This window comes from Scyliorhinus torazame, chromosome 15 (genome assembly GCF_047496885.1).
Source record: "Scyliorhinus torazame isolate Kashiwa2021f chromosome 15, sScyTor2.1, whole genome shotgun sequence".
Classification (NCBI taxonomy): domain Eukaryota; kingdom Metazoa; phylum Chordata; class Chondrichthyes; order Carcharhiniformes; family Scyliorhinidae; genus Scyliorhinus; species Scyliorhinus torazame.
The window spans coordinates 92,017,661-92,038,402 of record NC_092721.1 but is presented as its reverse complement, the minus strand read 5'-3'; the positions used below and the strand labels follow the sequence as shown (position 1 = coordinate 92,038,402).

The 20,742-nt window shown below is 45.0% G+C and overlaps 1 protein-coding gene across 1 annotated transcript in view; it reads left to right on the top strand.

The window, feature by feature from the left end:
* LOC140391314 (deuterosome assembly protein 1-like) overlaps nt 1-20,742 on the top strand; it is a 150,495-nt gene that overhangs the window by 85,530 nt on the left and 44,223 nt on the right. Inside the window, exons 4-5 of the mRNA XM_072475906.1 lie at nt 2,064-2,201; nt 9,459-9,698. Coding sequence (XP_072332007.1) covers nt 2,064-2,201; nt 9,459-9,698 — 378 coding nt within the window. The remainder of the gene's footprint in view (nt 1-2,063; nt 2,202-9,458; nt 9,699-20,742) is intronic.

Genomic DNA, 20,742 nt, shown 5'->3' with positions numbered 1-20,742 from the left:
TCTCCGCACCCGTGCCGGTTGGGAGAATCGCCTGGGTCGCCAAATTTTCCCACGACGCCGGTCCGACGCCCTCCCGCGATTCTCCCAAGCGGCGAGAACGGCCCCGTCGAGTTCCACGCGGCGCAGGCGGGAGAATCGCCCGAGACACCCAAAATGGCGATTCTCCGGCACCCCTGCTATTCTCAGGCCGGGATGGGCCGAGCGGCCAGCCCAAAACGGCGGGTTCACCCCGGCGCCGTCCACACCTGGTCACTGCCGGCGGGAACAGCGCGGGAACGCTGTTGGAGCAGCCTGTGGGGGGGGGGGGTCCTGCATCGGGGCAGGTCCTGCACCGGGGGGGGCCTCAAATGGGGTCTGGCCCGCGATCGGTGCCCACCGATCGTCGGGCCAGCCTCTCTGAGGGACGACCTCCTTTCTTCCGCAGCCCTGCAAGATCTGTCTGACATCTTCTTGCGGGGCAGACTCGGAGAGGATGGCAACCATGCATGCGCGGGTTGGCGCCGACCAACCCGCGTGTGACGCCAGTTATGCGGCGCCGGCCGCGTCATGTATGCAGCGCCGCCTTTGCGCGTGTAAATGACGCGGCGCCGCCCCTAGCCCATTATCGGGCCCTGAATCGGTTGGGATAGGGGACGTTTTGCGCCGTCGTGAACCTCGACGGCGTTCACGACGGCGCAAACGCTCTGCCTCCATTTCGGAGAATCTTGCCCATAAACTCCACACATTGAACTCCAGCCAAGTGGGAAGTCCATTTAGTAATTGTATAATTATTTAATGGCATTGGTTAAAACAATCTGTTTCTCAGACATGTGCATAGCCCTTTTAATGCTGTGTTGAAGAGCATAGCACATGCCCAGTTTTTGTCCTGCCATGGACTCTCCTGGGCAGCTCTCTCCAGCAGATTCAGGACAGCACGGTATCACAAGTGGATAGCACAAGTGGACAGCGTCAGGGTCCCAGGTTAGATTCCCCGCTGGGTCGCTGTCTGTACGGTGTCTGCGCGTTCTCCCAGTGTCTGCGTGGGTTTCCTCCGGGTGCTCCGGTTTCCTCCCACGGTCTAGAGACGTGCAGGTTGGGTGGATTGGCCATGATAAATTGCCCTTAGTGACCAAAAAGGTTAGGAGGGCTTATTGGGTTACGGGGATAGTGTGGAAGTGAGGCCTTAAGTGGGTCGGTGCAGACTCGATGGGGCGAATGGCCTCCTTCTGCACTGTATGTTCTATGTTCTATGTGCTGAAGTTGAAAAGAGCATCAAGTGGCATTCCCTACGATCTAGGTCAAGTTCAGGGGCGTCATTCTCCGACCCCCCGCCGGGTCGGAGAATGGCCGTAGGCCGCCGTGAATCCCGCCCCCGCCGAAGTCTCCGGTACCGGAGATTGGGCAGGGGTGGGAATCGGGCCGCGCCGGTTGGCGGGACCCCCCGCTGGATTCTCCGGCCCGGATGGGCCGAAATCCCGCCCAGAAATTGCCTGCCCCGCCGGCGTAAATCAAACCTGGTATTTACCGGCGGGACCAGGCGGCGTGGGCGGGCTCCGGGGTCCTGGGGGTGGGGGGGCGCGGGGCAATCTGACCCCGGGAGGTGCCCCCACGGTGGCCTGGCCCGCGATCGGGGCCCACCGATCCGCGGGCGGGCCTGTGCCGTGGGGGCACTCTTTCCCTTCCGCCTCCGCTACGGCCTCCACCATGGCGGAGGCGGAAGAGACTCTCCCCACTGCGCATGCGCGGGAAACTGACAGCGGCCGCTAACGCTCCCGCGCATGCGCCACATTTCCACGCCAGCTGGCGGGGCAACAAACGCCATATCCGCCAGCTGGCGGGGCGGAAATCCCTCCGGCGTCGGCCTAGCCCCTCAATGTTGGGGCTAGGCCGCCAAAGATGCGGAGCATTCCGCACCTTTGGGCCGGCGCGATGCCCGTCTGATTGGCGCCGTGTTTGGCGCCAGTCGGCGGACATCGCGCCGTTGGGGGAGAATTTCGCCCCTGATCTTGAATGAAGAAAATCTTAAGTACACAATCTTTGTTTTACAGAGTTCAGTTACTCATGATTTGTTATTGTATCTTTAGCTCCATAAACTACGATGTAGTTATGAGAAGCTGCAAAAACATCAGCTAAAGCAAGCTAGAGAGGCATGTGAGTTACAGATTACTGGTGAGAATGGAGAGACTAACTCAAAGCAGTACAGGGTGAACAGCAATTTTGAGGTAAGTGTATTTTCCCAAATTATGATAGTAATAATTTTTTTAATATTTTAGCACTAATTTTATAGTTTGTTCTGCTGATGGCACATAATCAGGAAATTTTGACCATGCTTAATTTTAATAGATGAAAAGGTATTCACAATGTTCTGATACTACTAGGATGGTCGGTGAGAATCCATTTGGCATTATAAAATTGGGCAGCACTGTTTGTACCTGCCAAGGTCACCCTGCCTCTGAATTCTATGCCATGGTGTCATTCCAAGCTGAAGCAGATGACCATAGTAACATTTCACAGTTCACCATACGCTGCAGCATCAGGAAAGTGGTGGATTCTCTCTCCTCTAAAAGGAACAGTTGCAAGAATTTCTTGATGGACCAAAGCAGGACAAGAGAGCAGTAAACCTCACACACATCACAGGGTTCCCTCAGGATCCTTCAGGATAAACAATAACTGATATTTATGTAATGTCTTTAATATGATCAAAAAGTTCCTAACAGCTTCAGGGGAATATTTTAAAATTAAACGTGGCGCCAAGCCACAAAAGGAGCTATGAGGTTAGGTGACCAAAAGCTTGGTCAAAGCGTTGGTTTTAACAAATGTCTTAAAGGAGAAAAGCGAAGTAGGGAACAGGTCAGGCAGAGGGAAGACATTTCTGAAAGCCCAGACAGCTCAAGGCAAGGCCAGTGATAAGAGATTAAAATTAGGGGCGGGTCCAGAAGCCAGGCTTAAGTGAGTGCAGGTAGTTCAGAGATTTGTATAATATAATACTGGAATATTGCATCCAGTTGTGGTCATCACACTTCTGGAAGGTTATGATGGATGTTGAGAGGGTGTAAAGGATATTTAGTAGAATGGTGCCATGGATAAGGGATTTTAGCTACATGGTTGGTTTGGATAGGCTGGAGTCGTTCTCCTTGGGGCAAAGGAGATTGAGGGAGATAAATATACACGATTAATCCAGTTGTTGCACAAGGACTAAAGGAACAAACTTTTTTTATGTAGCATGTTATAATGACTTCGAACTGACTTCCCACAAGGGTGGTAGAAGCAGAAACAATTTCAAAAGGGAATTGGGTGGGCACTTGAAAGAAATAAACTTGCATGGCTGTGGGAAATAAGATTGACTGAATTGCTCTGCTGCAAGCCAACATGAAATTGAAGGGCCGAATGGCAGCCACCTGTTCCATTAAAGGGTCAAGGAATCATGAAGTCTGTGAGCTCAGGCAGGGTGAAGTTGTATGATGCTACAGAGGAGGAAAAAGATGGTCTTAGTGATGTGGCAAAAATGTGGTTAGAAGCTAATCTTAGGGTCAATTTGACACCATTTTGCTAACAATCTAGTTTAGTATCAGATGGTTGCCAAGGAGAGGGTGGAGTTTGCAGTTCAGCAACAATGATAGAGCATGGACCAAAAATAGTGGCTTTTGTCGTTGTAGTATTTGATTGGGGAAATTTCTATTCATCCAGGACTGGATTTTGAATAAGCAGTGTGATAACTTAGCTACAGTGGAAGAGTCAAGAGAGGTGGTGAGGCATATCTGGGTGTTGCGAGTTTATATGTGAAAGTTAATGCAGTGGTTGATGTTACCAAGGGTAAGCATGAGAAATAGAAGGCCAAAGATAGATTATTGGGGGCACAACAGGTAATAGTGTAGGAGCAGGAGGAGAAACCATTGAGTGTTAATCTGGCTACAATTAGATAGACATTAGATAGAACAGATAAGTGCAATCCCACACAGTTAGATAATAGTGGAGAGGCATTGGAGGAGGATGGTGTGGTCAACAGTGCCAAGGTTGGAGACAGTTTAGGAAGGACTAGATACTGTGCTCGCATTGCCCTGCATGCTCCTATGTGGGACCAGCTGCAGATTGTAGAATCTTGGCTTAGATGGGCAATCTGGCACAGCTAGCTCTGTGATACTGGCAAATCCCATGGCAGGGCAGCTGTTATTCTGGTATTTTGAGGAGTAACAGTAGGTGCCTCCTCGGGACCTGCACCTCAGAACTTCTACTGTGTGCAAGAACATAAGTGAAGTGATGATTTCAAAACCTCTATCCATGCTATCTTTCATGATTTGAAAATCAGAGGGCATGTTGGAACCCAGAACCAAGATAGCAAATGTCTGGGCTTCCATAGTATTAGTGTGAGCTGTCACGAGAGGCTTCATCATTGTAAGAACCACTGCAGTCTTCATGGAGCTGACCAATTTCTCCACGGTTGACTGTTTGCTATCTAACCTGGTATAAATCTCAGACTTAAGCTGGGCAAGACTGTTGCAAAATTTCTGTCATTCTGAAAAGCTTGCTGTAAAACAACCTCAGGGTACTGAATATTTCCTGGTCTCCTGGCATCAAATTTCTTTGGTGGTCTGGGCTTTGAAGGTCAGCATGTGAATCCCCTAGAGCAGAGCTAGGTGCAGTCTCACCGTTTGAGGACCCCGACTCCCACGGTGTCCTGCCATTGACATCCTGAGCCACCTCTTCCCACAGCATGTATTGCCTGGAGTGCTTTGTGCTTGAGTGAACATCTTCCTTCTCCCATGGAATTCTTGGTTCTAAAGCTGCAACAGAAAATTTGGGAGACTTATCTGCACCTCTTCCAATGGTGATGCTGAGTTTCAAGCTGTATCCTGCTACCTGCAGACACAAATCACCTCTTTTAAGAACTGCAAACTGCCTTTAAATTACACATGAATTTCACTGCCCCAAACAGGCACATAGTCAGTGAGCAATGCAGGTAGTGTTGGCTACAACCATGTCTTAGTATGATCAGCTAGCAACACAAATTTCCTGTGTTCTCCAAGCAGGTCAGGGAGTACATGCAGCCTGTTATACCAATTCTATACATCGGAGCCCCAGTCTCTGTTTTGCTTCCCTTTTTTCCCCCATTTAGAGTTGTTCTACTATTCATCATCCAGTGATGTATCAATTCACTTTTCTTTGCATTAAATTTGATCCAACATCAATCTGCACAAACAAGTCAATATCTGGATAGATAGCGCAAAAGAAAGAGCTTAGATTCCTTGGACATTGAGACTGGCTCTGGGGAAGATGGGACCTGTACAGGCCAGTTGAGATCTCAACAGTCGCAGGATGATTGTCCTCATGGGTGATTTGCTGTTGGGGAGAGTTTAAACTAACTTCACATGGGGTTGGACAGCAGGAAAAGGAAAGACAAAGTGCATGAAGAATTGGAATAGACAAATAGACCAACGTAAGGAATAGAAAGATATTGGGTGGGATTCTGCCGTAATCGGCGGGACGGGCAACTCCAGTGGGAAGGAGTGGCGTGAACCACTCCGACGTCGGGCCGCCCCAAAGGTGAGGAATCCTCCACACCTTCAGGGGCTAGGCTGGCCCCAACATGCGCTGGCGTCATCCCAGCGCATGCGCAGAGGGCTTCGTCTCTGCACCGGCCATGGCAGACCGCTACAGCCACCCGTGCGGAAGAATAGAGTGCCTCCACGGCACAGGCCCGCCCGCGGATCGGTGGGCCCCGGTCGCGGGTCAGGCCACCGTGGGTGCACCGTCCGGGGCCAGATACCTCCGCCCCCCAACCCCCCCCACCCAACCCCCCGAGGACCCCGGAGACCACCCGCACCGCCAGATCCCGCCGGTAAGGACCTACTCTAATTTACGCCAGCGGGACCGACAAAAAACGGGCGGCCACTCGGCCCATCGCGGGCCTGAGAATCGCCAGGGGGCCGCCTACAGCGGCCTCCGATGGGCGCGGCCCGATTCCCGCCCCCACAAAATCCCCGCCGCTGGAGAATTTGGCAGCCGGTGGGGGCGGGATTCACGCCGCCCCCCGGCGATTCTCCGACCCGGCGGGGGGGGTCGGAGAATCCCGCCCATTATGTTTAGCCAGGCGAAGAGCGAACGCTCTAAGTCTCAATTAAATTCACAGTGGAAGATAGATAGAGGAGTATGCCCCCTAGTTTTAGAAGCTCCAACCAGTGGAAATAGTTGATCTTTGTCTACCCTGTCTTTTCCTGTTAACATCTTGAAAACTTCAATCAGATCATCACTTCACCTTCTAAATTCTAGTGAAAATAGGCCTAATTTGTGCAATCTCTCCTCGTAACTTAACACCTGTAGTCCAGGCATCATTATTATAAATCTACGTTGCACTCCCTCCAAGGTCAATATAGCCTTCTTAAGATATGGTGCCCAGAACTGTATGGGCAGTATATGTACGTAAATGCATAAAGTATGGTACTGAGAGCCAGGGAGAGAAATAATGGGTGCCGGTGTTTCTCCTGTTTTCTGGATGGCAGTTTAAACCTTTAACCACTTTAACCCTCCCACTCCATCATGCATGATATTTTCTCCCTTTCAAGATTCACCAATCAATCCGACAAACAATCATAGAAAGGTCCTAGTAAAATGCACATTATTGGCATCAGGTTATAAATGTTGTCCGATATATATTCAGCATGGGTCATTAATATCAACAACGGCAACAATATAATGTAGTGTTAGTTTGTGTGCACTCTACAGTCCATTCCACCTCAACTATTAAACAAACCAGAGAGCTCAAATTAATGTCATGACACCCTGGGCTAGTGCGCAGTCAATTCACCCCACTTGACCTTTAGTTTAAAATACCCAACTTGCAACACAGGTGAAATTAGATTCAAATTAAAATACCGGAGGTTTTTGGTTGATAATATTGTTAATTTGACAGGAAAATACCCCATTCAGTTATTTATAATTCTGTGCAGGTGATAATGCTGAGTCTGGTGATTGCCTCAGCCACTGCACCTTACACCATAGAAAGTAGGTAACGTTGCCATAGTCACCATATCTCAGGAGAGGGCAAGTTGAGATGTGGGCCTTCATAAATAACATCAGCCAGTGTGAGAATTGAACCTGCGTTGTTGGCCTTGCTCTGCAACACAAACCAGCTGTCTAGCCAACTGAGCTAAACCGGCCCCAGTACTTCACACATTATGGACATGATGACAGTAAATTCCTATTTGGGGGTAAGATTCAATACTTGCAACCCAGATTAACTGCCCAAGATCTTTTCAATTCTGTAGAAGTATAAGACTTTGTACTACCTGGAAGAAAGAGTTCAATATAATTATTTCACACATTGGATGTAATTAGATTCTATTTTATCAGTAATCTCATAGGTAGAAAGATCAGAGCTCCTGAACAACAAAGTGGAATGATTGAATATATATATTCATTGTCAGTGAGCAGTGTTGGAGCTTGTATCTCTGCGTAACACAACTTTTAGGGGACTGAGGACAAAGACTGAATGGTTCACAATTATATCTTTGTTTTCTTGATCAGCAATTGCTACTCCTCGCGACAGTATATTTTCAACATTTACTTTATCATAATATTAGGGGCTGGTTTAGCACAGCGGGTTAAACATCTGGCTTGTAAAGCAGAACAAGGCCAGCAGCACGGGTTCAATTCCTGTACCAGCCTCCGCGAACAGGTGCCAGAATGTGGCGACTAGGGGATTTTCACAGTAACTTCATTCTTGTGACAATAAGCGATTTCCATTTCATTTCAATACCTCAAAAGCTCATAAAAAGTATCAAGATAATGAGATAATAATAGGCAAGTATTGAAGTCAATGGAAAAGATTCATGAGAATCATGTGCAGTGCAAAGCAGGTTACTGAGTCACTGTGAGCCCGTTATTCATTCCTACCGTGACAATTTCACCCTAGAAATCCCACTCAGTAAACTTTCAATAGCAACAAAATAAACCAAATCCCACTGTTTGTTCGCAAGATCATTATGGATAACAAAGGCCGTCCAGCCCAGCTCATCTCATGCACCAGCATGACATGTGTATCAGGAGCAGGGGTCGCTCTTAATCTTAACAACCCAAACTGCATATACATCAGATGATATTTGTCACCAGTTGCCAACAACGGTCGTCATCATTTCATTGGCCCTTCCTAGTTATTTGGTGAATTAATTGATTGGTGAATTGTGTCATGCATGATTGAGTGGGAGGTTTAAAGTTGATGGGGAGGGGGTGGCACGGAATAAGGGGCCTGGAAACAGGAGAAACACTGGGCCCATGATTACTTCCCCTAGCCCTGAGTAAAGGTGGAAATTGCGGAGACACTAGCCAGCACTCAGCCAACTCAGTTCAAGCCATGTGATATCAAAAAGAGCTGAAGGCTGGATATAGCAAAGGCTATGGGCCATCACGGAATCCTGGCTATTGTGGTCAAGATGCGTGCACCAGAACCAGCCCTACCATTAATTAAACTGTCATAGTACTTCTACAACATTGACATCTACCCAAAATTGCCCAGCTATGTCCTGTCTGAAAAAACAGGACAAATCCAATTCAGCCAATTACTGCCCCAATGGTCCACCCTGGATCATTAGCAAAATTGATGAAAGGGGTCATTGACAGTGCTACCAAGCAGCACATATTCAGCAATAACCTGCTCTCATTTGCTCAGTTTGGATTCCACCAAGGCGACTCAGCTCCAGACCCCATTACAACCTTGGTCAGATCATGGACAAAAATGCTAAATTTCAGGGGAGATGAAAATGCTGCTCGGACATCAGAAACTGAACTGGACTAGCCATATTAATACTGTGGCGACCAGGGTGGGTCAAAGACTTGGAATCGTATGGCGAGTAACTTACCCCCTAACCCCTCAAAGCCTGTCCACCATCTACAAGGCACAAGTCGGGAGTGTAATGAATATTCTCCACTTGGCTGGATGAGTGCAGCTCCAACAACACTCAAGAAGTTCAAAACAATCTGGTACAAAGCAGCCCTCTTGATTGCTCCCCTTTTCACAAACATTCAAACCCTCCACCACCAACGAACAGTGGCAGCCGTGTATACCATCTACAAGATGCACTGCAGTAACTCGCCAAGGATCCTTAGGCAGCACCTTCCAAACCCACGACCACTGCCATCTAGAAGGACAAGAGCAACAGATACATGGGAATGTAACATAGAAAAAGTATGTTTGAAGACTTTCTTTTCCTGAGTGTTACTTTTCTGACTGAGTGTGTGCTCTTTAGGATATTGTTTCCATTGATGTGTATGTTAAATCTTATATGTGGTGCATGCCAGCTGTGTGAGCGTGATCTTGCTACATTCTTTGTAGATTGTATATATTGCTTCTATCATTATTGCTTCTATCATTATTGTCAAAATCAAAATTCATTCAGTATCATTGTATTTCTTTTAAAGCAAGTGTATTTTCACCCTTCCTTCCAATCGAGAATTTTAATTGATGACTTTTGCTTTCAAATTAACAGCCAGAAAACTCTGACACCTATTGGAACAATGGGAAGCAGTTAGAGCTATATGAATCAGAAATTAAATACCTGAAGAGTTGTGTGGAGTGTGCTCAAGACACCATAAAGAGTGATGAGGCCATCATTGAACAACTGAAGATTACAATTGAGCAAAAGACCACAAATGAGGAATTGCATCAGAAAAATCTGTCAGAAGAAATTCTGTCAGAAGAAATTAAGTGTTACCAAAGGCGATGTCAGGTATTTGGAGATATAGCAAATACTGGTCGAAACAGTGTATTAAATTTATCGCCTTCAGAACAATCAAAATAAAATAAACATAGAAAGCTAAAGTAAGCCATTCAGACCTTCTTACCTGCTCCGCCAGTCAATATGATCATGGTTGATTATCTCAACACCATCCTCCCGTACTATCCCCATACACCTCGACAGCTTTAGAGTCTGGAAATATATCTATTTCCTACTTAAATAAGTGAATTGGCTTTCACAACCTTCTCTGGTAGGGAATTCCACATGTTCATCACCCTTTGAAGAAGTTTCTCCTCACCTCAGTCATAAATGGCCTACCCCATATTCTGAGACTATGGCCCTTTGTTCTAGACCCACCCCCGCATCCAGAGGAAACAACATCCCTGCTTCCAGTCCAGTCACAATTTTATATCTTTCAATTAGATTCCCTCTCATTCTTCTAAATGCCAGCGAATATGTGCTCAGTTGACCCAATTTCTCCTCATACCACAGTTCTGACATCCCATGGATCAGTCTGATGAACCTTCACTGCACTCCCTTAGAGGAGTGCAAATATATATTTTCTTCGAAAAGGAGGCTAAAACTGCACATGATATTCCAGGTGTGGTCTCACCAAGGCCCTGTAAACTGCAGTAAGACATCCTTGCTCCTGTACTCAAGTCCTCTTGCCATTAAGGTCAACATACCATTAGCCTTCCTAACTGCTTGCTGTAGCTACATGCTTGCTTTCAGTGCCTGGCATACTCGGACACCCAGGTTCCTTTGTATGTCAACATTTTCCAATCTAGCACCCTTTAAATAATACCCTGCCATTCTCACATTTTCTCCACTGCTGATGCTAGCCTAACCAGTCCATAATTCCATTCTCTCCCTCTTTTTTTTTAATAGCGGGGTTACATTTGCCATCATCCAATCTGCCAGGACTGATCCAGAATCTACAGAATTTTGGAAGATGACAACCAATACATCCACTATTTCCATGGCGACATCCTTTCGCACTCTGGGATGTCGATTATCAGGTCCTGGGATTTATCAGCTTTCAACCCCATTAATTTCTCCAGCATCATTTTTTTAGTAATCCTAATTTTCTTTCAATTCCTCCTCACTAGATCCTTGGTTGCTGAGCATTTCTGGAAAGTTATTTGCGTCTTCCTCCTTGTTTAATTGCTCTGCAATTTCCTTGTTCTCTATTATACATTCTCTTGATTCAGACTGTAAGGGACCTACGTTTGTATTTCATTAATCTTTTTCTTTTTGGACACTGAGAGAAGTTTTTATATTACTTTCAAGTTTACTTTCATACTCTTTTTTTTCCCTCTTCATCAATTTTTTTTTCTTTCTTTGCTGAACTCCCATTCATCAGGCTTAGTACTTTTTCCTTAACTTTATAGGACTCTTCTTTGGATCTAATACTATTCTTTATAACTTTTGCAAGACATGACGGGGCTGCTTTTCTTGTTTTTGCACCAGAAAAGAATGTATAATTGATGCAGTGCATACACTCATTCCAGAAATATTAGCCATTGCCTACCCACTGTCATGCCTTTTTTAAAAAAAATTTAGAGTACCCAATTAATTTTTTCCAATTAAGGGGCAATTTAGCGTGGCCAATCCACGTACCCTGCACATCTTTGGGCGAAACCCACACAAACACGGGGAGAATTTGCAAACTCCACACGGACAGTGACCCAAAGCCGGGATCGAATCTGAGACCTCAGTGCCACGAGGCAGCTGTGCTAACCACTGTGCCACCATGCTGCCCTACACTATCATGCCTTTTAATGAGGTCCCCAATCTACTTTAGCCACCTTAGACCTTTGTATTTTCCTGTTTAGATTTAGGGTCATAGACTGGAATTTTCTGCCTATTCACGCTGGCGAGATTCTCCAGACTCACTGCAGTGAATGGAGTTTTGGCTTCGCGCCAAGCTCTCCATTCTCGCTGGCAGCAGTGGCAGAACGAACTCTGATGCCGGCCATAGTTTCAGATTGGAATTCTTCACTTTCCATCCGAAGAAGAATTCTATCTTGTTATGGTCACTGTTCCCCAAAGGGCCTCCCACGATAAGATTATTAATTAACCCATTCTCATTGCATGATACCAAATCTGGGGTAGCATATTCCTTAGTTAGTTGCTCAGCATATTGATCTGAAAAACCCACTTCATACGCACTCCAGGAATTCATCTGCCACAATATTGTTGCTAATTTGGTTTTTCCAATCAATTTGGTTTCCCCAATCTATATGTACATTAAAGTCACCCATGATTACTATAGTACCCTTGTCACATGCATCTCTAATTTCCTGTTTAATGCCATCCCTTACCATTTTTTAGACAACTCCACAAATATTTTCCACCCTTTGCTGTCTATTAGCTCCTCCCAGACTGATTCTACATCTGAGCCAAATTCCTCACTCACTATTGCGCTGATTTCATCCCATCCCGCTTTTTCCTGTCCTTCCTAAATATAGTGTACCCTTGGATGTCCATCCCCCAGCCTTGGTCACCCTGCAGCTATGTCTTCCTAATCACAATAATATTGAACCAATGTATACCAATTTGCACTGATGATTTGTCTACCTTATTGCGAATGCTCTGTGCATTCAAATACAATGCTTTTAGACTTGTAGACTTGTATTTTTAACAATTTTACACAGTTTTTTGCTGCTGACCCTTGCTTTCCATGCCTTCTACTTTTGCTTTCTATTTTTCTGTCTTTCAATTCTATCTTTCTTTCCCTCTCTTGTGTCTTCTTGCCCAGGTTCCAATCTCCCTGTCACTCTAGTTCAAATCCCTCCCAATAGCACTAGCAAATACCCCTGAGAGAATATTGGTCTATGTCTTGCTGGGGTGCAACCCATCTGGCTTGTACAGGTCCCATCTTCCTCAGAATCAGTCCCAATGTCTCAGGAATCCAAATCCCTTCCTGCTATACCATCTCTCCACACTTCTTATGGCCTATTCCTGCTCTTGCTAGCATGAGGCACTGAGAGTAACTCAGAGATTACTACCCTTCTGGTCCAGCTTTTTATTTTATTTTCTAGCCCCCTATATCCTGCTCGAAGGATCTCATCCCTCATCGGTACAGATTTGGCCACAACCTCTGGTTGTTCACCTTCTCCCTTCAGAATGTTTTGACATCCTTGATCCTGGCAATGTACCATCCTGTTGTCACGTCTGTGGCCACAGAGACATCAATCGGTTACTATTACAAGATAATCCCCTATTACTATTGTTCTCCCACTCTTTGATCCCTCACCCACCATACAACTGAGCCATTCATGTTCCTGGGACCTTGCTATTGCTGCATTTCCCGGAGAAATCCACCCCCCCCCCCCAACAGTATCCAAAATGGAAAACCTGGTAGAGAGGGAGATGGACCCGAGGGACTCCTGCACTACTGCTTAGTGTTTTTGCTCTATCTACGGGCCACCCATTCCTTTTCTGTCTGTGCGCTTTTTATCTGTGGGTCCCTACCTTACTATACATGCTATCCACAAGGATTTCATCCTTGAAAATGCTCCACAGTGACTCCAGTCACAGTTCCAAAACACAGATTTTCAGTACCTGCAGCTGTAGACACATCCTGCCCATCTGAATACCTTGGACACTGGAGGTGTCCCTGACTTCCCACATCACACAAGAGGAGCATTCCACATGACTTCTCCTTCAATTACTCCATTTACTTTTATTTCCTCAAGCTTATAGCATATTAAGGACATTATTAAGTAGAAACAGTCACCAGTTCTTACTTACCAAGGCTCTGACTCTTCTTTCTGAGGAAAAGTACAAAAGTAAAGGATCACCTTGCGCCCTCCTCACCAAACTCATTTGGTCACCAAACTCATTTGGTCACCAAACCCCAATTTCACACCCGACTGCAGTCCTAAGGCTCCAGTGCAGACAAAGGCAGCACTTTAAAATAGCCTAATTTTATACTCAGCTGAATCTCGCCTCTGAAAACCTGTTTAATCCAGTTATCTAATTAAGTAGTTGCAGCTGCAAGCAGAGCCAGTATCCGCCCTATTTTAAAATTGGACTAAAACTTACCTTCTTCCAACCCAAAGAGCTGGGGGAGCGGAGGGCTGTGGATGCCGGGGTGACCAGGATCGGGAACGTGCTGGGTGGCGGAGGGGCAGGCTGAATGACACCCTACGAGCTTGCTAGGCGAGGAGCGGTATCTGTCCGGTGCACGGCCAATGCCATCCAAGGCCTCAAAACGGCCATGCTCCGCCCCGTGGGCACACTTGGACTCGAGACAGCACGGTTGTGCGGTAGCATCCCGTCTGAGCGGACCCTTGTTCGGACAGAATTCCACATTAGTCCCAAACCCCGGAACACCCCCCCGGGCGTTGGTGCCACACAGCCCCAGCCGTCTTGTGCCTTTTCGCACTGTGCAGAGGGGTTTCCTGCACAGCCTGCTGTTGCACACCTTCCACCTCCTTGTCCTCGCCCGCTGCCCGGATACGCCTTGGCGTGCCTCGTTGCCGTCCGGCGGCAGAGGTCCCCACTGGAGGTCCTTCTACAGAGGTGTCCTCCCCATAAAACTAGGGGACCTGTGGTGGAGGGTGCTGCCATGGCAGTTCCGTGCAACCATCGTTTAAACCACTTCACGGCTTTGCCAGAGACCTGCCACTTTTGCGGCCTGGTGGAGACCGTGGAGCACATTTATGTTGTCTGTCCTAGGCTGCACTCCCTTTTTGGTTTCTTGACAGCGTTGTTGTTGAAGATTTCTTTGCACTTCAGCACCACGCTCCTGATCTACGGACATCCGTTGCGGAGGGGGGGCGGGGAGGGCGGAGGACCGCCTCGTGAACCTGCTCCTGGGACTGGCCAAACTTGCCATTTATAGGTCCAGGCAGCGGGCGACCGAGGGGGTCATCTAGCCTGACTGTCTGCCCATCTTCCACAGCTTCGTTCGCGGCTGGGTGTCCCTGGAACGGGAGCATGCGGTGTCCACAGGCACACTCGAGACCTTCCGTGCTCGGTGGGCACTGCACGGGTTAGATTGCCTTATCGACCCCGATTTTCGCACTTTAATTTGACGGGTTTTTGATAAGTTTTTTGTTTCCTTTCTCGTTCTTTTTGGGCTGTGCTCCACTCTTTTGTTTTATCCATCAGTTACTTTATGTTCTTTTGCTTGGTTGTCACACCCAGCATCACGCCAGTGTCAGTGGAGGATGCTGGCTTAACTCCTGTACGTGTAAATAAACGTGCAGGTCATCACTTCACAAAAAAAAACACACAAATAAATAATAATAATAAAAAAGACAAAACACATAAACAAAAATATTTTTTCTTTTCCCCTGTTAAATTAGAGCAGTAAGACCATATAAAAGGTCCAACCCAAAGAGCAACTTTTAATTAATTACTAAATTAAGCATCCCGATAGCTTTCAAAAATTGTTGATTAGGAAAAAGTTTTCCCAAATGTATGTTACATTATTATTAAGCATTATATATGCACTGTTTTGAATTAGTGAAATTATCTATGCTATCAGTTGTTGAACAAAGCAAAGGCAGTAGTCATTTATGCATTTGGCTCTTGTGTGTACTCAAAACAAATGTAATCAGTTTAATGCCTTAATTTCTTTCACTGATTTTATGTCCTAGCTGCCGTGCTGCTGCCACAGAGGTGTTGAAGTGGTAGCACAGTGGTTAAATTACTGAATCAGTAATCCAGACGCCTTGACTAATAATCTTCAGACATGAGTTTAAATCCCATCATGCAGCTAGGCAAGTTAAATTCAGTAAATTAAATAAATCAGGAATAAAAAGCCAGTATCAGTAATAGTGACCATGAAACTACTGGATTGCAGTCGAAATCCAGGAAAGAAACCTTCTTAACTGTTCTCACCTGTATGTGACTCCAGGCCAATGGGGCTGACTTTTAGCTGCCATCTGAAATTGTTTAACAAACCACTCAGCAATATTAAAATGCTACAAAGAGGTATAATGAGAAAAACTGAATGGACCACCCAACTTCATCCAAGACATCAAACATGACAAAACACTCAGTCAAGTAGACAATGCAAAATCCTTCTCATCGTTATTTGGGGACTGTTCCACAGACTATAAAAGCCTGCCATATTCACAAAAACAGAATCATATCTTCCACCCAATGTCCCAGACCCCTCCATCACCATGCCTGGGTATGTCCTGTCCCATTGGCAGAACAGATGACAACAACTTATAATTTTATAGTGTCTTTTATGGAATTAAACGTCTCAAGAAGCTTCACAGGAGCATTATAAAACAATGTATGACCCTGAGCCACATCAAGAGACAGATGACCAAAAGCTTGATCAAAGTAGTAGGTGTTAAGCAGTGTCTTAAAGGAGGAAAGGAAGGCCTGGGGAGGAGAGGTGCAGAGAAGGACTTCAAGGACTTGGGATCGAGGTAACTGAAGAAACGGCCACCAATGAATGTGACAGTTATTTTTTTATTCATTCATAGGAAGCGGGCATCGCTGCCTTCGTCAGCATTTATTGCCCATCCCTAATTGTCCTTGAACTGAGTAGTTTGCTTGACCATTAAGAGAGCATTTAAGAGTCACCTACATTGCTGTGGATCTGAAGTCACATGTAAGCCAGATCAGATAAGGATGGCAGATTTCCTTCTCTCAAGGACATTAGTGAACCAGATGGGTTTCTATAATGGTCATCATTAGACTTTTAAGACCAGATTTTTATTGAATTCAAATTTCGCCCTCTGCTGTGGTGGGATTCAAACCTGGGTCTCCAGAATATTACGCAGGTTCCTTGGAATAAAGCCCAGATAGTCCCAGATGAACATAGGCTGCTTTCCCCTTTGAGGAGGAGAGCTGACTGGTGGTGGTTTAACCTGCGAATCACCACACCTCAGGCAATGTTAGCCGTTTTAGTTACTGTGATATGAAGAGTTTAAAGTTCTTGTTCCTTTTCACCAAACACCATTTATTTCACTTCCACAGCCTCTGCACAAAACTCTTAACAACACACCACCTGACAGAGGCCACCTGAAGCCCCTTTACATATCAGTGTCAATTAATGGACACTTAACATAAATGAGACAACTAATTGCAATGTCTCTTAACCCATTACTTAACAGTCTCCCCTTTTTTGGAGAACAAAATAATTAGGTGAAAACAAAATTTCAAGAAACTCAAAAACACATACATGATTTCCCCCCCTTTTGTTTTTTTTTTGTTTGGACGAGAAAGAAAAAAAAACAGTCACAGAAACAAGCGGCCTTCATTAACAATATCCAAAAGTTTCTGTGAACTCGCCCTTCTTTTCGTAAAACAGTCTGACAGTTGATAGCTCCTGTCGACCCATTTAATTTTTGTTATTTCCCCTCTGTCCAAAATCTGCTTCAAACTTGCGATGTCTATCCGTAACCTCTTTTCATTGACACTTTTTGTTGAGTGCACATTTTCCCACAGGGATTTATTGTCAATGTGACAGTCAATAGGTATATTACCCAAATCCCCTAATTTCTGTCAATATCATACTTATATAAAAGGCCATATCAACCGCCTCTACAAGGCTTAACGTCTCAGCAGCCAAAGTGCTTTTTACCACTCTCCTTATTTTCTTTGTTTCCCACACAAGCGGGCAACATTTACCATTGTTCCCCAAAAGGAAAATTATAAAACCTCCTGCGCTTGAAACCCCATCACATAAATTTGCGTAGGACGCATTATTATGAACTATGAGTTTCAAGTGCTTACGGTCACCTAAAACCGGGAACTTCAAAACACACTCCTGCATTTTTAGTTTGGCCAACGCTTTATTTGCTCTTATTATGTCTTCCACTTTGGGATCATTCATTTTTGTACTCAACTCTAAGACATCAAAACTCACGTCCGGTCTAGTCTGTCTACCTAACCAGTTCAGTTGCCCAATTAAACTTCGCAGTTGCTCTTTTCTATCTTTGAAACCATTGGGTCTTTTTGTGAAACTCGGCCACGACTAATTGCTATTGGGGTGATGCTTTCTAAATAAGATTGCTGACATAAAGTTGCCCCTAACTTAATCTGTCCAATTTCCAGTCCAATATATTTAAATGCACCGGACGCCTGACTTCCAACCCTGAATTCTTTCCTCAAACCAGAGATTACAATAGCTTCAAAATCAATAGTCCCACCCCACAAAAAATTATCGACATGCATCATAAAAATGCCAGAAAGATTTCCTTTATAGTGCCAGTAAAACATTGCAGGATCTGCTTTCAACTGGCAACAGCCTAACTTTAACAAAACTGACCTTACCGAAAATACCAGACTCTAGAAGCATCATTTAATCCATATACACACTTGTTCAACTTCCAGAGTACCCTTTCATCGTTAGCTGCTTCTTTAGGACGATGGAGAAAAATGTCTCTCTGGAGCTGATGCCCCTGCAAAAAGGCAGCTTTTATATCTATAGATTTGCATTCCCATGCCTTTGTGACTAATAGAGCCAAGAAGATCTTTAAAATAACCTTTCCTGCTGTAGGTGAATCTACCCTTAAATCCTGATCTTCTAAGTTTTCTTCAAATCCCGTTGCAACTAGCCTGGCCTTTGCCTTATAAGTTCCATCCGGAAGAACCTTTTCCGTGCAAATCCATCTGTGGAATAGAGCTTTTTGTCCCCTATCTGGTACTTCCGTGTATACCCCAAATTCACCAGAAGTGTTGTGTTCCTACACAGAAACCCTGTCTATATCAGTTAATTGGTCCTCATAGTTCTGTAACACATGCGTACCAGATGACTCTGGTTCCTCGTCATGTCTGTCTGCTCTGTCTAAATTTGAAAATTTGTAATCTGTACCCATTATCCTTGATGAATGTACCCTCACAGTTTGATTACCATGTTGCAAAATAATTGATTTGCCATCTATGCCTATGATGTTCCCTGGGCCTTTCCATTCATTAGAATTGTCTCTCTTGTCATATACCATGCCTCCTTACTGAAAAACGGCATCTGATGGCTGTACTTTATGTCTTAAAGCTCTGCGAATTCTTTCAGAGGCTTCTGCTTCCAAAAAAGCTTTTCTACTGCTATGTAAGGCATTTAAATGTTCAGCAAAACCAGAGCCAATTGTAGTCCTCTCCCAAGCTGGAGGCTGGTCATCCAAAATGGATGGAATTTTAGGATTTCTACCAAACACTAATTGATAAGGACTATAGCCCCCAACCATCTGTAATGAATTCTTTGCATGTACTGCCCATGCTAAAGCTGAATTTAGCCTGCAATTTGGTCGATCTGCCAAAATTTTCCGCAGCATGTCATTGATGACAGCATGATTTCTTTCACAGACACCAGTACTAAATGGGCTTTCTGCAGCCATATTCATAACTCTGATATTCATGTTTTCACATATATCCCTAAACTCATCATTAGCAAATTCTCCCCCATTGTCCGTAAGGAATTTTGCCAGTGGACCCATTCCTGTCCCTATCCATTTTTCCACGATTTGATCCAGAATTACTCTCTTTTCTTTACTTCGTACAATCGTTGATTGACTAAATCTGGTTGCTAAATCTACAAAATGCAAAATAAATATATTATTTGCTTTATCCCAGATCTTAAGGTCCATGGCCACAATGTTGTTAAAATCCCTGGCCAAAGGTAGGGTTACTATCGGTCGTGCTGGCGTCCTTCTGTTCTTCCTACAAACTTCACAGCGGTCACTAACCTGTTCTATCAGTTTAGCATAGTCGTCATCCCTTACCCCTGCATCCTTTAATACATTTTTCAGCCTCCAAGGAGACGGATGTGCAAATTACCTATGCAGTTTTAATACCACAAGCTTTTTATCAGCTAAAGTTCCATTTTCTTTTTCTTTTTTTAAATATATTTATTAAAGTTTTTTAACACAATTTTTCTCCCTTACAAACAATAACACCCCCCCGCACCCGTAACAAAAAAAAACGAGAAATCGCGCAGAGCAAGATATATACATGGCAAAATGATATATTTACACAGCTTTGTACACTGGCCCTCACCCATACGTGCCAGTTACCCCAACCCTTCATGTTATCTCTTGCTCATACAACTGCCATTAACACATCCTTAACCACTCTACTTGAAATATTATTTGTCAGTAACGGAATACAAAAGTGTCCCGACTGCGTAAATTGTAAGTCCACCGTCTTTCCAAACACTGTTGCCTTATCCTGTTCCATATCCAGTTTCATGGGTGCTTTCTTCATCGACGGTCTGCTCAGAAGCAAAGGTATCTCACTTGATACAACATCCGTGCTAATGAAACGTTTCACTCCCGCAATATTGCAAGGGATCACCACTCTTTTCAGCGACTTCAGAGTATTATCATCCACAAACCTGAAACTTGTGGACCATTCAAATTCCTTAACCTTGTTACGATTTTCAGCATTCAAAGAGTCCAGGTAACATTTTAACCAGTCAATTCCACACACAGTAGATGTGCAGCCACTGTCCAATCCAGCACAGTTGAAGGATTCTGCAACCAACACCCTCATTACCGGCGTAGAACTGCTTGTCAATAGGACAATGCCTTCTTTCTGGTCACTATCTTTTTCCTCTTCTGACTCTTCCATGTCATGTGTCACTTCAAACACTCTATCATAACGAGTTGGACAGTTGAAAGCATAATGGTATTGAGAGTCACATCGAAAACATCGATTTATCATGCCCCGTGCATTTCTGGGGTTCATCTTCCTATTGTAGGTTCTAACTGGGTTTCTGTCTTCATAATTTCCTTGTCTTGGTCTCCTTCTATAGTCTTGAGCCCTGTTTGTAGCCATACGATTTTGCCATCCTGTTACTAGTGTATCTTCCATATTCTGCCTTATTGCAGGCTGACCTATTTGGGTCATCAGGGCCATCGGAATCGAATGTTTCCCCAGAAACTTTTGTAAAGCTTTTGTCATCTGTTCGAATAAGGTATCCTTATCAGTAAACTGAACTCCTGTCAAAACCAGGAGCCTATCCATGTTGCTCACTCTAGCACAGTCAAGCAATTTAAAGGCCAACACAGACTGTGGAAATTCCAGATTGTGTTTCTGCAGCCTTTTATATAGTCTGCCAAAT